At 50.2% G+C, this 14155-nt stretch overlaps 1 protein-coding gene across 4 annotated transcripts in view; it reads right to left on the bottom strand.

Moving 5' to 3' along the window:
- ZC3H18 (zinc finger CCCH-type containing 18) overlaps positions 1–14155 on the bottom strand; it is a 78266-nt gene that overhangs the window by 770 nt on the left and 63341 nt on the right. For 2 of the 4 annotated variants that reach the window (XM_066349252.1, XM_066349255.1), the window contains 9 exons: positions 10131–10322; positions 8951–9076; positions 6294–6395; positions 4474–4617; positions 3953–4012; positions 2671–2831; positions 2272–2471; positions 1511–1604; positions 448–544 (listed from right to left, as the gene is read on the bottom strand). In XM_066349252.1, the coding sequence (XP_066205349.1) occupies positions 448–544; positions 1511–1604; positions 2272–2471; positions 2671–2831; positions 3953–4012; positions 4474–4617; positions 6294–6395; positions 8951–9076; positions 10131–10322 (1176 nt within the window). Of the gene's footprint in view, positions 1–447; positions 545–1510; positions 1605–2271; positions 2475–2670; positions 2832–3952; positions 4013–4473; positions 4618–6293; positions 6396–8950; positions 9077–10130; positions 10323–14155 lie in introns of all 4 variants that reach the window. The other 2 variants (XM_066349251.1, XM_066349253.1) reach the window with 1 other exon arrangement.

Consider the following 14155-nt stretch of genomic DNA (forward strand, 5'->3'; position numbering starts at 1 on the left):
AGTCTGGGGCCTGGACCCAGTAAGCTGTACCTGCCAGGCAGAAGGGATCCTCTCCCCAGTGAATGGAGGTCTCCCTGGTGGATGAGCATCTAGGGCCCAGCCCAGCACCCTGCAAACCTCCCCTCCTGCTTCTGGTCCTGTATGCAACCTCCCTCTGTGATGAGGTGAAACCCCACACTGCTGACTTATAGGCCCCCTGAGGCTGTGGATGCCCAGGTATAGGTGAGTCTTGTGCAGGCCCTCTGTCTCCTTCATCCAACCCTTGACCCCAAACTGCATGGTGCATGTGCACAGGGACTCATCCGACTTCCTGGGAAAAGGAAATTCCTCTCCTACCTGTGCCTGAAATGGAAGGTACAGGAGAACCCAGCTGCCTCTGGGTCTGCTGGCCCTTTTTGAGGCAGAGGAGCCCACGTGGTGTGGCCACGGCACAAGTGGGGCACTCACCTGTCTGGTACGGCCACAGGAGCCTTGGAATTCTGGCCTCTCTGCCGCTCTGGCTTTGGGGAGCCGAGTCTCCCACCTGACTTCCGGTCTCGAGAACCTGGAATCACATAAGACCAGGGTTCCAGTTATATGCAGGGCTAGCAGGAAGAGGGCTGGTGCAGCCTTACTGGATGCTATGACCCTGTTCCAAAGACAGTTCAGCACAATTTCCTCATTTTCACAGGAAGAGGCCAAGGGTAGCGCTGGTGAGAAAGGAGGAAGGGGGAGCACTGACTGTCAGGAGAGTGAGGCCCCAGGAAAGCCCTGAAAGCTGAGCTCCAATTTGGACTCCAGGTTTCCTGAGCCAGTGTCTACACAGCTCGCTGAGCAGTCAGACCGTTTCCACAGCAGCACTGAGCCCCTGCCCACCCTCTGCACTCCCACGGTCCCACAGTCTGGGGTGGTTTCCCAGAGCCTGCTTGTGCTGTCACAAGAGATGAGAACCCAGCCACTGTCTGTCAGCCAGATATTAGAAATTTGTGACCTAAAACCAAAAATACTACTGACTGCCATTCTTATAACTTTTGTTTTGGGAAACAGTATTTTTTTTTCATAAAAAACATTACTTGTGTTAAAATATCATGGCTTATCACTTACTTAAAAATAAGTATTAAAAATTTATCTTAGTTTTAACTTCTTTAAAAAATTTTTTATTTGTTGATTTTAGAGAAGGGAGGGAGAGGAAGAGGGGGGAGGAGGGAGAGGGAGGGAGAAGAGGGGAGAAGAGGAGAGAAAGGGAGAGAGGAGGGGAGAGGGGTGAGAGAGGGAGAGATTGATTTGTTATTCCACCTATTCATGGAAACATTTGTTGACTCTTGTGTGTGCCCTGACCCAGTATCAAACCCACAGCCTTGGTATATCTAGACGAAGTTCTAACCAACTGAGCTACCTGGCCAGGGCCATTTTCACTTCTAATACAGTAAACACTGATAACCCAGAAGTTCCTTAGGGTCCTTAAAGTTTTTAAAAATGGATGAGGTCCTGATCCCTCTACCCGCTGGGCCCCTGCAGGGATAGAGCTCACCTCGGTCTGGGGATAAGTTGGCCCGTTTGGCTGGAGGGCTTTGCCTGTCCTTGTCTGAGGGCTCATATCGCTTCCTGCTCCCTTTATCAGTGGCCTGAAATAGCGGAGGCAGCACAGTAAGGATGCAGGGTCTGAGCTACTGCTGGCCACCAGGTGGAACACACAGTGAAAGGAACAGGGTGGTGATGTCCTCACACCCAGACCTGCTCTCTGTTCCCATAGGTCCCTCTTTTGGCTCCCTCTTCACCCATGTGGCCCCAAGTGAAGCAAGACCACGGTTTTGGGATCTTTATTCTCTGTAATGAAGGTGCCAACAAAGATGCTACGCTCCCTGTGAGGGCCATAGGCCAGAAACAGGACTCCACAGACAGCCTCTCACCTTTCCAGTCCCATGAGGACTTGGGGATATCAACTCACAGAAGCCAAGTTTGCTTTGCTCTGTCCCAGTGCTGCCCTGTGGGAAGTGGCCAGCCCAGGCCCAGGGAGAAGGACCAAGGGTGCGGGTTCTCAGGAACAGGGAGAGCACCCAGCCGTCCCACGATGCTGATATCCCAGGATGCACACAGGAGCCCATCTACCCTGTGCTCACACCCCCCTCCATTTTCCACAGGGCTGTCCATCAGGGCAGGAGGAGGACCAGGGCTGACATCCAGCAACCAGGTTCAAAAGGCCATCTGCTGGCCCTCACTTGGTCTCAGTCCCAGGATGACCCCGAGGCATGTGGTTCCCTGGAGCTCCCACAGAAGTGCCTGTGGCCTTACCTTGTTCAGCAGTGTCAATTTGATCTCCTTGTGTGCCACAAATGTACCCTGCTGGGGCTGCCTGGGGGGCGCCTGCTGAGGGGTTGTGGGCTGCTGGGAGGATTTACTGCCTGTGGAAGATTTTGAGGATTTGGGTGGCTGTGTGGATGAATCCCTTTTCCGCTTATCCTCTTTAACGCCATCTTCTTTTTTGGATTTTCCTGCCGACAAGAAATGCTTGGTCACAGCCACTGACACCACATAGTGGTTTCCTGAGTGACACTTGGTATGGTGCATTATCAAGCAGGTAACATGCATGCGGGGAAAAAACTGGAAGGCCACTGTGTTCCCGTCTGACCAAGGCTACATTTACCCTCTCCTCTGGAGCCACAACACCCAGGACTCAAGGAGCCCCCATACCTTTCTCCTTCTTGGTCTGGGCTGGGGTGGGAGACCGTGAGCTGGCTGAGGACACAGGGCTGGCCAGATCTGCGTACATGTCGTCCGAGTCCACGCTGTGCATCGAGCTGCTACTCGATGTGGCACTAGACACTGAGGAGACGCTGCTCACGCTCAGGGACCTAGATACACACAGGCCTGTTGGCGCCTGCGTGTCCCCAACTAGAAGACAGGCTGGAGCTGGAGGCCCTGGGCAAGGAGGCTAATGGAGGTTTGTCTACTTTCCCCAATTTTAAGGAACATGTACCCACCAAACCTGAAATTTCAGAGGGGACTCTGGGTAATTTAAAGGTGCCACATAGTATAAAGATACTTATACTGGTTTGCTGGGCAGGGACATATGACTAAGTGTGACCCAAGACTTAGTGGTGACAGAATTGAGGGTCCCAGTTAATGATACACAACAAAGGGAGAGCTTCAACCTGCAGGGACACCAGACCCTAGAGGGGAGACCACCTGAACCCATGGCATGTCTCAGAAAAGCACAATGACAGCCAGTCTCACGGGCCCTCGGTTCTGGCACAGCTAACGCTGCGCAGGACTGGAAAGGCACAGAGTGGCCACATCAGCTTCTGCTGAGGACTTTCTCCTGCTCTGAGAAAGTGCCAAGCGCTGTTTCCTAAAACTGTCAGATGCTGGAGCAGGAGTGGGGGAAGGAAAGAGACCCCAACATTTTTTTAAAGGTTAGGTCTTTAAACCTATTTAGAAAAATTTGGGCAAACATATATAAATGACCTGCTGCCTAGAAATAAAAGTTTGACTCAAGGAACTGAAGGACTGATTCAAAACTGTCTTCTTTTAAACAGCTAAATAACAAAATTCTTTTCTACTTATTTTCTCAGATTAATTTTTTTTTTTTTTGTCCCCAGCTGCCTCAGGCACAATAGGCCAGGGCAGGACCCAGTCTTCCATACAAAAATGAGCACAAGGCCTCCGTGCCAGCCTCTCTCAATCTGCTGGACTGAAAGCACCCTGGCCTTCTCCAGCCTGTCAGGCGCTACAGGGACAGAGGCATCTGGGCCCCTCCACATGCTTGGAGCCATTAGGCCAGGCTCCCTACTAGGTGAGCATCAGTCCATTCTCTTCAGTTTGTCCAGGTGGAGACAGCCAACCATGCTGCTTGAGGGAGAAGGAACGCTCACACCTGAGGTGACCTCTTCCAAGGTTCCCGGGCCCTGACTGGGAGGCAGGAGCAGGGGCAGAAGCTGATGGGAACTTGGGCCAGAGAGATGCTGACAATGACCTGGATCTGGAACTGGAACCACTGTAGCTGCTGCCGCTGCCGCTGCCACTGATGGTTCGCCTGCAACACAACCGAAAGTCCCACCACTCACATCTCCAAAGAATCTCCGAAGGGCAGACTGTTTCTCCTTGAAACCAGGGCTAATCAATGGTCTGAGACAGATGTTTAACCAGGTACTTGTGACAGACTTGAAAGAGGGTAGGGCTTTTTCATTTACATGCACCTTTTTCTCAAAAAGAAACTTCTCATCAGCATCCCCACACCACCACTGCCTTTTTCCAGGGAAGATTCTGGATGTCAAGGGAGTGCCTTCTCAGGCAGAGCAGTGAGTGGGCTCATGCCTCCCATGCGCTCATGGGGAAACTAAGGCTCAGTGAGGTGACATGACTAGCCAAAGCCTCAAGTCATGGACAGAAAGGGTCCCTGGCCTGAGGTGCTTTGCCCAGGAGTGCCCTCTCCCCCAACCCTGGCACCAAAGATATAGAAATCCCCATGAGGGTCCCCAAGAGTCGTGTGCTCACCTCCTGGGTGGCGTCTTGGCTTGTCGCTCCCTCCTCCTGGCTTCCCGAGGGTCTCCTGGCTTGGCAGGCTCAGGGGCGGGGGCAGTGGTCTTGGGGGCCTGTGGTGGGGCTGGAGGAGGGGCTGGCTTCTTCACTGTCTTCTCTCTGTGTTGTGAGACAGGAAAGAGGTCAGACCTGGTGAAGGGGCCCAGCCATTGACCTCAGGTCATGTGACAGGGAGGCCAGGTGGGTGGGCTGTTGGTCCCATACCACACCAGGCTCTTGGAATGTGTCTGAAGCTGTACAGTACCAGCCCTACTTCCCCGCACAGGCAGGAGCAGGAGCAGGAGCTTTAGCAGCATGATGGCTCATCTAGCTGAGAGCTGGCACTGTGCTCACTCAGACCTACCTTGTGTGTGGGGGTGGCCCCTCAAGGGTTCTAGAGCATGCTCACATGTGGAAACCACATTGTAGTAAAGAAAACAGCCCCAGAGCTGTTTTACTGTCAGCATGGGAAAACACTCTGCTAATTGTTTTAGCGGTGCTGACCCTCCTGCTTTTGATGGAGCACAGAGCATGTGCCTATCAGAGACCATGTCATCAAAGTGTCCTCAGCTGGAAACTAAGTCTTGGTCAAAAGCAGGCTGCTCTAGCCTGACCAGGCAGTGGCGCAGTGGATAGAGCATCAGACTGGGATGCAGAGGACCCAGGTTTGAAACTCCAATGTCAACAGCTTGAGCGTGGGATCATAGACATGACCCCATGATCGCTGGCTTGAAGCCCAGGTCGCTGGCTTGAGTAAGGGGCCACTTACTCTGCTGTAGCCCCCCAGTCAAGGCACATAAGAGAAAGCAATCAATGAACAACTAAGGTGCCACAACAAATTTATTCTCATCTCTCTCCCTTCCTGTCTGCTGTCTCTCTGTTCCTCTCTCTGTCAAAGGGCAAGCTGCTCTACACAGTGTCAGGGGTGAAAAATGCAGAAATGAAAGCATGTAGAGTCCAGGAGGGGAAACACCTGCTGTGGGGGCTAGAGTGTCTGCACTGTGGTGCCTCACAGGTTTGTTAACCAATTGAACAGTACAATTTAGACGAATGTGGTGCATTGGACGTAAATGATACCACAATATCATTCAGTTAAAAAAGCAAGCATGTTTCTGAGGCCTGTTAGCCCACTCTATTTAGTATGAAAAACCTAGACTGTGCAGCTTTTCAATGCCTCCCATACAGCAGGTGTGGGGCTGTTTCTGGCTAAACAACTAACTACTGTTAAGAACAAGCCAGGAAGCAGGGCCTGTGATGACAGGACAGGACAGGCCTTGGGCAGGCACACAGGCCCAGTGTGCTCAGAGGCTGCCTGGCCCCTCAGGTGGCAGGACTGATTTAACCACTGACCTCCCTGAAGTGCCAGGCTGAGACACTGCACGCTGGGTATTGTATAAGTTAGGTATTTCTATCTTCTCCCATCTGGTCACATCTATTGAGAAGGATCAATGTGCCTCACTTCAGGAGTAGCAAGGAAGGTGAAGATGAGCTCGAGTCTGGCAGGCTGCTCCTTTCTGTGCATTGCAGACACAGACCCGGGGCTGAGTAGCAGGAACCCCTTCCTACCTGCCTGCTGGTGGCTTCACCATGCTGTGCTTGCTCAGAACCCCCAGGGGCATGGCCATCTCCACACTCCAAGCAGCGGTGCTGGAGCATAATTGTTGTACAAGGCCCCTAGGTCCAAACACCCACCTCTCAGAGTCCATTCGACAGTTCCCTCAGGGCTTCTCCACATATGCGACATAAAGGAAGGGGAGGCTGGGTGCTGCCAGCCTGCTTGACCACTGGGCACTTACCCTGCTTTCCCAGGAGGCAGAGCGGGCTCCCCCTTGGTTCTGACAGGTCTGTGTGGGGAAGGCGTTGGAGATGGGGACGGGGATGAGGAAAAGGACCGGGACCTAGGGAGTAAACAGAGGTGTGAGCAGGAAGCACCACAGTGCCCTGGTCTGAGAACACTGGGGACACCTCAAATTCACTTAGAAGACCACACTCTGAGTTTGCACTCATTTGCCTCAGATGTAAAATGAGTTTCAGACAGTTCTCGGTCACTTCATAAAATACATCGCCAGAGGGTAAAGGAGCAAGCTGAGAGGACACTGGTAACCACACTGGCGAGTCCTCTCGCGGCTCTGGCCGAGGCCGTGCGAGCTGTGTGGTCAGGACGGGAAGGGCACAGGCTCTGCTCTCCGTGCTCATCTGAAACCCCACCGAGGAGACACAACGTGCCAGGCCATGGCAGCATGGGAGAAATGGGGAGGGCACAGGCTCTGCCCTCCGTGCTCATCTGAAACCCCACCGAGGAGACACAACGTGCCAGGCCATGGCAGCATGGGAGAAATGGGGAGGGCACAGGCTCTGCCCTCCGTGCTCATCTGAAACCCCACCGAGGAGACACAACGTGCCAGGCCATGGCAGCATGGGAGAAATGGGGAGGGCACAGGCTCTGCTCTCCGTGCTCATCTGAAACCCCACCGAGGAGACACAACGTGCCAGGCCATGGCAGCATGGGAGAAATGGGAAGGTCAGGCAGGCACCTGAGACGCAGCTGGCTGGAAGGTGGGGCTGGTGACGGTGGCCCCAAGTGGGTCAGCAGCACAGGCTCGTGAGCGGACATAACAGTGCTATGAGGCGGACTGGCCCAGCCCGGGGAAGTTCCAGCTAAAGGAAATTGTGATGAACTCATTTCGACATAAGCTGCAGGTGTCAGTAGGACAAAGTGCAGGGAAAGGGGCTTGGGCTGGGTGAAGTTCCAAGAGGCATGGTCTGGCCAGGCTGTGGCCCCGTCATCCCAAAATTCACAAGACATCACATAGGAGGCAACCTTTTGAAAGGCTTATGGGTTTGCTGTTTTTTTCCCCCACTTAGAAAGTGTCCTATAGGATTTTTGACATTTTCAGCCAAGCTACATCAACAGCTAAGCTACATCACAAGCTGTGATGTATAAAGACAGACCACATAGGAGAAATGCCCATTCCTCCTCCTGTCTTCATACTCGCTGCCCGTGGCTGGGCAGCCCACCGTGAGAGACAGGAAGGAATGCCAGGCTCGCTCCCAAGAAGCTTCTGCAACATCATGCAGCCCGAGTCACCACCTGAGGGTCACCCCTCAGAGTGACCTCCTCCTTGTTGCCATTCCTCAGAAGGCTGCTACAGACCAAATGCACACAGGAGGTGCTGCAGGGCAGCACTCTGTTCACGTTCTCAGGGACCACGTGGGCCAGCCCAGGAGCCAGTCGAGGCGTGGAGCCCAGGAAGAGGTCTGCTGAATGACAAACCCTGGAACAGGGTCCCAGCCAGCTGCCAGTACAGTATAAACATAAGCCAAAGGGAAAGTGAAGCAGTGAAGAAAGTGCACCCAATTCTATGGAAATGGTTTTTAAGGCCCAAATGAAAACATTCTGAAACTGGTTCGGGACTCAGGGCTGGGTCCTGAGTGGAGTTTCCTTGGAACTGGGTCATGAAGAGGCTGAGGATCCTCCTCGGGGACCCCTCCTGAAGGGCAGCCGGGTTCTCATGGACTCGTCTGCTAGCTGCTGAGCTGCACTGCCCCCCCCCCCCCAACTCAGTGTGAGGAGCCTGGCAAGCCCACTAGCTTAGGATGGTTCTTTCCCCTACTGTTTATAGCTATGGGTTTTGTCCCAGCTGTCCCAGCCCTGTCCTAGCCCATAGAGAATCAATGCCATGGGGCCGCCTTCCCGATCTCTCCCAATATCCACTGCACACATACAGCAAAGCACATACAGTGGTTTCTAAAATTTCCAAATTTCCCAGCTTGGCTTCAAGCTTCTTCCCACAGTTCACCAGCCTTGTTTCTTAAATGAAGCCACATACAAGGTTTCTCCCATTGTTGATGCTCTGATCACTATCTTTTCTTTCACCTCACCTCCTACAGGCAGCATTACATGACTGCCTCATGACTGGTGCTGTTCTATAACCGCTGGGTCCTGCTTAAACTTCCTGCCTAATCCTCTCTACAACTGTCTTCAAGTAAGACTGGCTGCCAGGAAGGGGCGCCACTGGGGGACAACAGACCACCTCGAGACAAACTGGTCAATTTATTCCCAAAACATCAGGTGATATGCTTCTCAAAGAAGTGAATGTGTGTGTGTGTGTGTGTGTGTGTGTAGGGTGTGTATGTGGGTCTCTGTGTGATGCCTTATTTTTGATTTTAGCAAATCTTCAAACCAGGCCAACACAGGTGCTGTTTCTGAACCGTCTCCTGATGTACGCTGTATGGTAGATCTCCCAGCACTTGCAGTTTATTAGTTGGCACCTGGCTCTTATCTGTCAGATCTACCACGATATATAACTTGGTGAGATTGTTCTGAAAACAACAGCACCCGAAAGAACACTGTCAGGATGGAAACCTGTCATCATGCAGGCCACCTGGGATGACTTGGGCCACAACCCGAGGTGCCCAAGGTCACCACACCTGCTGAGCCCCGGGGATGTACCTGGATCGACTGCCTGAGAAGGAGCTGTGTCTGGAAGACCGGCTGGAGTAGGAGCTGTAGGATGAGGACCGGGACCGAGACCGGGATGAACCAGAGCCAGAGTAGGACGAGGACCGTGAAGATGACCTAGAGCATCCAAGGGGGAGAGGAGAGGTCAAGTCTTCCTCCATCCCAGCCCCGCCCACCAGTGTCAGGCCTACTGTCCTCAGGTGCAGGCCTGATGATATGGCTACACACACCCAGATACACACCCCTTTACACAGACACACCCACTCACACAGCCACACACAGACCTACCCTCACCACACTCACACAGATGCACTCACCCCTCGAACACTGTTGAGGACACACTGAGTCCCCTATCCCTTCTGGTGGGAATGATGTTTAGAGACCAACAATGGATGCTGACTCTCTCACTGCTGCTGTGCCACAACTCCCAGGCCTTCAGTGTGCAGAGCTAGGACATGTGTGCTTGTGTGTGCAGGTATCCGACTGTGAAGATACATGTACGTGCATTTCTCTATCTGTCCATCTGTACATGTAGTGAACCCAGAACACACACTGATATCTCCAGTCCCCGTCTGGACTATGGCTCCCCTGGACTCCCCCTTTCCGATCTGTAAAGTCCTCCTCTGGCAGGGAGAGATCCAGCTGTCATCTGACACCATCCATAATTTCCTCACTTATTTGTTCAGAGCTAGTGTACACACGTTTCAGAGCTGCAAACCCTAACTCGCAGGAGAAACAGATGGATTAATCTTCATACAGCATCAGGGTGGTTAACTTTTGCGAACCGGCACAAAATTTCTGGTGGACTGGTGGTTGAAAAACACTGGACTAGATGGTTGAAAAACATTTTTCTGCTGGTCTCTCCTCTCAGTATCTCTCCTGGAGTGACCCAGTCAGGCATTCTTCCCTCACAAACACCCCCAAAACGCACCCAGGTTCACTGGCCAGGTCTGTGTTCCACTCTGAGTCGTCTGAATGCTGGCTGATCTCAACATGTGATGAACCAAGTGCCAGTCATTTGCTGCTGACACTCCAGCACCAGGTTACTCAGTGAGTCTTGGTCAAACTAACAAACCCCTGTTTAGTCCTACAGGCTTTCCCCAGGCCATAATGGTCCATCATTCCTGTGGTGTTTATAAACTAGCCATTCGCACCAGCCTGGCCTCTTTACCTGGAGGAATTGGAGGCAGAGGCTGATGAGGCTGATGTTTTTCGACGCCTTCGTGCACGGCTAGGGGAGACTGATACCCCAAGTTTCTTCTTAGGGGACTTGGACCGGCGCCAAGGGTCCTTCCATTCATCTGCTCTCTTCACCTGTGGCCCAGCGGAGGGTGCCTCCTTCTTTGGTGGCTCAGCTTGACGGCTAAAAACACAGAAGGTTAGCAGTTTTTCAGGTCACCTTCCATTAAGCAATATTGCTATTCTGTGAAAGAAAATGATAAGTAAGACTATGACCTAACTGGCTTGTTTGAGGAACGCCTGAAAAAGAAAGGGTCATCTACAAGAGATAGCAGACATTCCACTTACAACAGTTATCTTGAACAAGACAAGCACAGCTCTCTCCATAAATGGTTTCTGCTCACATGTATCTTTCTCCTTTACTGTACTTAACCACACTGGTGTTTCCTTTTTTAAGTAAAATGTACAAAACTTATTAAATTCCTATTTTCCCCATTATACTGTGAGCTTTGAGAAGGACATGGATGGAGTTAGCCTTATCTAACATATACTCTGTAGAGCCACACAGTGGGTATGCAATAAATATTTATAAAATTAAAGGGTGATAAAGTATTTTTCGTTTTCAAATTAATGAGAAATGTTGTGAATTTTCAAACCCAAATCTTTAAAAAGACTGGTTTAATTCACCTAGAGAACATCCTGATTAAAACCCCAGAGACAGAAGAGATGAGAAAGTGGCCCAGAGAAAGTCACAGGTGCTCCTATACCAGAGCCGCTAACTTCAAATGTCTAGATTGAGGGCTTGTGGGTTAGCAAGAGGACAATCTGCTGGGCTCAAAGGCAACTGCTCACAAATCCTGGCCAGACTATGTACATGCTGATTACTGGTGGGCAGATGAGACCAGCTGGAAATGAATCAAGGCCTAAATGTGAAAGCCATGCTCTGCATGGGAGAACTTGGGAGTAGAGGGAAGCAGCAGTCACTGAGTCCTGACTGTGGGAGCCCACCCACTGCTGCCTAGTACCTCAGGGTAGAAAGTGGGGGCAGGAGACCCAGCAGCCCTTGGGAAGAGACTCAGCAGCAAGCCAGAAATATCCAAAAACTGAACACCTATAAATGTAAACATCCCTACTTAAACACAAGCCGACGAACAGAGTCCCAGAATCACTAACAGTAATTTTTCTCTTTTTCATGTTTGTTTACTGATTTTAGTGAGAGAAGTAAGAAGAAGGAGACAGGAACACCGATCTGTTCCTGTTTATGCCTTGACCAGGGATCAAACTGGCAACCCGTGTGCTTTAGGACAATGCTCCAACCACCTGAGCCATCCAGCCAGAGCAATAGTAGTTTAATATGAAGTTATCTGCTGGCCCTGTGATTTTTTTTATTAATGAAAAATGATAGCCTGGCCTGCTGAAGGCCCGCGGTCAAGGCACATATGAGAAAGCAATCAATGAATAACTAAGGTGTCGCAATGAAAAACTGATGATTGATGCTTCTCATCTCTCTCCGTTCCTGTCTGTCTGTCCCTGTCTATCCCTCTCTCTGACTCTGTAAAAAAAAAAAAAAAAAAGCCTGACTGGTGGTGGTGCAGTGGATAAAAAGCTGACTCATAATGCTGAGTTCACTGGTTCAAATCTCTGAGGTTGCTGGCTCTGAGAACTGGCTTGTCAGTGTGGGGTCGCTGGCTTGAGTTGGGGAATCGTCCATATGATCACAAAGCTCACCAGCTTGAGCCCAAACGTTGCTGGCATGAAAAGTCCAGGATCGCTGTCTTAAGCAAAGGGGACACTGGCATGGCCCTGGTCAAGGCATGTCAAGAAGCAGTTGATGCCTGACCTGTGGTGGCGCAGTGGATAAAGTGTCAACCTGGAAATACTGAGGTCGCTGGTTCAAAACCCTGGGCTTGCCTGGTCAAGGCACATATGGGAGTTGATGCTTCCAGCTCCTCCCCCCTTCTCTCTCTCTGTCTCTCTCTCTCCTCTCTAAAAATAAATTAAAAAAAATTAAAAAAAAAAAAAAAAAAAAGCAGTTGATGTACAATTAAGGTGAAGGCAACTGTGAGTTGATGCTTCTCACCATCTCTCTCTCTTCCTCTCAGTCTCTTCAAAAGTAAAAATAAAAAATTGTAAGTTCAGCCTAACCAGGCGGTGGCGCAGTGGATAGAGTGTCGGACTGGGATGCAGAAGACCCAGGTTCGAGACCCCGAGGTCGCCAGCTTGAGCGTGGGCTCATCTGGTTTGAGCAAAAGCTCACCAGCTTGGACCTAAGGTCGCTGGCTCGAGCAAGTGGTTACTCGGTCTGCTGAAGGCCCACGGTCAAGGCACATATGAGAAAGCAATCAAAGAACAACTAAGGTGTCGCAACGAAAAACTGATGATTGATGCTTCTCATCTCTCCGTTCCTGTCTGTCTGTTCCTATCTATCCCTCTCTCTGACTCTCTCTCTGTCCCTGTAAAAAAATAAGATAAATAAAAAATTGTAAGTTCATTTAAAACTTTTAGAAAATATAGAAAGACAAGGAAATAAATACCCTGTTATCTAACTCTCCAGGAAAGCTAACATTTAGCATCTCTGCATTTCCTTTCCACTTCTCTTCTATTTTCCATGACGCACACTCACATGTGTGCTCACACTCACTCTAAACACAGCTGCCTGTGACTTCTTGGCTGGGCAGTGGGAACAGCTCTTTCCACGTTATCCATCTGTAGAGACAGGGTCTTTCCTGACTGTGCGGTAATGCACTACAAGGTGTTATATAATCTGAACACTGTTAGCTGTTTCTAACTTTTTTTTAAATTTTTATTTATTGATTTTAGAGAGAGAGGAAGGGAGAGAGAGACACATAGAAACATCGATCTGTTTCTGTATGTGCCCTGACCAGGGATCAAACCAGCAGCCTCTGTGTATCAGTACAATGCTCTAACCAACTGAGCTATCTGGCGAGGGCTGTTTCCAACTTTTAAAAACACATTAAAATGACCTTTTATATGCAAATCTTATGATCATCTTATTTTTAATTTTTACTTTTGTAAAATATTTTATTTATTGATTTTAGAGGAGAGCAAGAGGGGGGAGGGGAGGTCCAGGCAGCATCAATTTGTAGTAGTTGCTCTTCGTATGTGCCTTGACTGGGCAAGCCCAGAGTTTCAAAACTTGTGACCTCAGCATTCCAAGTTGATGCTTTATCCACCATGCCACCACAGGTCAGGCCTAAATGCTATTCTTGCTACCCGTTAAAATATAGCACAGTATTTTGCAGATGCAGCTGTAAGCTGATGAGCTTGACTGGAACCCAATAACTGCATACAGAAACAGGCCCGTTTGTTCCCAGCAGCACCTCCAATGGCTGGAGGGCTCCGTCTTCTGTGCATCCTGGCACCTGTGAGTTCTGGTCATCTGCCTTGTTCTTGGCCAGTTTTATAGTAAGCTCTTCATTTATGAAGAACTGAAGCGCTTTCCCAGGCTACTTGCTTTTTGGTGGTGATTTCTGACATATAGAGTAGTGGTCCCCAAACTTTTTTGGGCCACGGATCGGTTTAATGTCAGAAAATATTTTCAAGGAGCAGCCTTTAGGGTAGGACGGATAAATGCACAAAATAAAATTATGCGACCGGCGTAAAAACTGTGTGGTCTTTTTCAATATAATTGTCGAACTTACGAGACAAGCGTCAAGAGTGAGTCTTAGACAGATGTAACAGAGGGAATCTGGTCATTTTTAAAAAAGAAAACATCGTTCAGACTTAAATATAAATAAAATGGAAATAATGTAAGTTATTTATTCTTTCTCTGCGGACCAGTACGAAATGGCCCACAGACGGGTACTGGTCCGCGGCCTGGGGGTTGGGGACCACTGATACAGAGAATAACATTTTAACTGTCAAAAGTGCTTCATGCCCTGGCTGAGTAGCTCAGTTGGTTAGAGTGTTGTCCTGACATGTCGAAGTTGTGGGTTTAATCTTCGGTGAGGGCACATACAACAATCAACCAATGAATTCCAAAACCAGACAAAAACA

The sequence above is a fragment of the Saccopteryx leptura genome, chromosome 9, assembly GCF_036850995.1.
Source record: "Saccopteryx leptura isolate mSacLep1 chromosome 9, mSacLep1_pri_phased_curated, whole genome shotgun sequence".
Classification (NCBI taxonomy): Eukaryota; Metazoa; Chordata; class Mammalia; order Chiroptera; family Emballonuridae; genus Saccopteryx; species Saccopteryx leptura.